The 2500-nt window shown below is 49.1% G+C and overlaps 1 protein-coding gene across 3 annotated transcripts in view; it reads left to right on the top strand.

Annotated features, from left to right (window-relative positions):
* smoc2 (SPARC related modular calcium binding 2) overlaps positions 1–2500 on the top strand; it is a 33607-nt gene that overhangs the window by 29326 nt on the left and 1781 nt on the right. For all 3 annotated transcript variants that reach the window (XM_061040583.1, XM_061040584.1, XM_061040582.1), the window contains 2 exons: positions 1496–1595; positions 2436–2500. The exon at positions 2436–2500 is cut by the window's right edge and continues 183 nt beyond it. In XM_061040583.1, coding sequence (XP_060896566.1) covers positions 1496–1595; positions 2436–2500 — 165 coding nt within the window. The remainder of the gene's footprint in view (positions 1–1495; positions 1596–2435) is intronic.

Genomic DNA, 2500 nt, shown 5'->3' with positions numbered 1-2500 from the left:
GGATGTCTCAGGTGTGGTGTCAAAGGTGGGATGTCTTAGGTGCCTCAGGTGTGTTGTCTCAGGTGGGATGTCTCAGGTGGGATGTCTCAGGTGGGATATCTCAGGTGTGGTGTCAAAGGTGGGATGTCTCAGGTGGGATGTCTCAGGTGTGGTGTCAAAGGTGGGATGTCTAAGATGTGATGTCTCAGGTGCCTCAGGTGTGTTGTCTTAGATGGGATGTCTCAGGTGGGATGTCTCAGGTGTCCCAGGTGCCTAAGGTGTGTTGTCTCAGGTGGGATGTCTCAGGTGTGGTGTCCCAGGTGCCTAAGGTGTGTTGTCTCAGATGGGATGTCTCAGGTGCCTCAGGTGTGTTGTCTCAGGTGGGATGTCTCAGGTGTGATGTCTCAGGTGTGGTGTCTCAGGTGGGATGTCTCAGGTGTGGTGTCAAAGGTGGGATGTCTAAGATGTGATGTCTCAGGTGCCTCAGGTGTGTTGTCTTAGATGGGATGTCTCAGGTGTGGTATCCCAGGTGCCTAAGGTGTGTTGTCTCAGGTGCGATGTCTCAGGTGCCTCAGGTGAGTTGTCTCAGGTGGGATGTCTCAGGTGGGATGTCTCAGGTGTGGTGTCAAAGGTGGGATGTCTCAGGTGGGATGTCTCAGGTGTGGTGTCAAAGGTGGGATGTCTAAGATGTGATGTCTCAGGTGCCTCAGGTGTGTTGTCTTAGATGGGATGTCTCAGGTGTGGTGCCCCAGGTGCCTAAGGTGTGTTGTCTCAGGTGGGAGGTCTCAGGTCTTTTGTTTCAGGTGTGTTGTCTCAGGTGTGTTGTCAAAGGTGGGATGTCTCAGGTGTGATTGTCAGTTGGGGATGTCTCAGGTGTGATGTCTAAGGTGTGGTTTCTCAGGTGTGTTTTCTCAGGTGGGATGTCTCAGGTGTGGTGTCTCAGGTGGGATGTCTAAGATGTGATGTCTCAACTGTGATGTCCCAGGTGCCTCAGGTGTGTTGTCTCAAGTGGGATGTCTCAGGTGCCTCAGGTGTGTTGTCTCAGGTGGGATGTCTCAGGTGGGATGTCTCAGGTGTGATGTCTGAGGGGATGTTTCAGGCGGTATGTCTCAGGTTTGATATCTTTGGTTCGATGTCTCAAGTACTCCAGGGCCTGTCATTTGTTCATTAACAGTTTCCAAACTCTGATTGTTAGAAACAAGCTCAGGATGATTGGTAGACGTGAATGGCAGGTCTGAGTGGCAGGTATGATTTGCTGGTATGATTGGCAGGTATGTCCTTCCTCCTGAAGGTAAGTTCTTTATGAGTGGGAGGAAACAAGGAGACGCCTGTTAGCTGTATTTCCTCCTCTTCACGTTAAAGCTCCATATACATTTACAAGTCCACCTGTGACACAGCATTCCTCTCTGATGTTGTTACCTCCAGAATGAATGTTCCACACCTTCTCTTTTCTCCATGTTGACCTCTTAATACTCACCTGCAAACCCTCTCTCAGGTATCTGTGCTTTCTTTTCAGGATGTCCCGGGTCGAAGAAAACAGAGTTCCTGACGAGCGTGCTCGACGCGCTTTCCACAGATATGGTGCACGCCGTCACAGATCCAGCATCCGCCGGAAGGTAAGACCATCAGACCATCATCAGCTGTAATCACTGTTCACTGATTGGTTCAGTCCAATAAAATATCACTGATTGACTGAGTGATGAGTGACAGAGTGATGGAGTGATGTAGAGATGTAGAGATGGAGTGATGGAGTGATGGAGTGACAGAGTGATGTAGTGATGGAGTGATGTAGTTATGTAGTGACAGAGTGATGTAGTGACAGAGTGATGTAGTGATGAAGTGATGTAGTGTCAAAGTGATGTAGTGATGTCGTGACAGAGTGACAGAGTGACAGAGTGATGGAGTGATGTAGTGATGTAGAGATGTAGAGATGGAGTGATGGAGTGATGGAGTGACAGAGTGATGTAGTTATGTAGTGACAGAGTGATGTAGTGACAGAGTGATGTAGTTATGGAGTGATGAAGTGATGTAGTGATGGAGTGATGAAGTGATGGAGTGGTGGAGTGGTGGAGTGACAGAGTGGTGGAGTGACAGAGTGATGTAGTTATGTAGTGACAGAGTGATGTAGTGATGGAGTGATGGAGTGATGAAGTGATGTAGTGACAAAGTGATGGAGTGATGGAGTGATGTCGTGACAGAGTGACAGAGTGATGGAGTGATGTAGTGACAGAGTGATGTAGTGATGGAGTGATGGAGTGATGAAGTGATGTAGTGACAAAGTGATGTAGTGATGGAGTGATGTCGTGACAGAGTGACAGAGTGATGGAGTGATGTAGTGATGGAGTGACAGAGTGACAGAGTGATGAAGTGATGTAGTGATGTAGTGATGGAGTGACAGAGTGATGGGCTGAGTAATGAGGGTCTTTGTCAGCTGATTAACTGATGTGTGTCTCCAGGATGGCGGAGCCTGACCCCGCCCACACGCTGGAGGAACGGGTGGTGCACTGGTACTTCAGCCAGC

Source organism: Labrus mixtus, chromosome 6 (genome assembly GCF_963584025.1).
Source record: "Labrus mixtus chromosome 6, fLabMix1.1, whole genome shotgun sequence".
In the NCBI taxonomy this organism is placed as follows: Eukaryota; Metazoa; Chordata; class Actinopteri; order Labriformes; family Labridae; genus Labrus; species Labrus mixtus.
The sequence above is the reverse complement of the archived record's forward strand: the minus strand, read 5'-3'. Positions and strand labels throughout refer to the sequence as shown.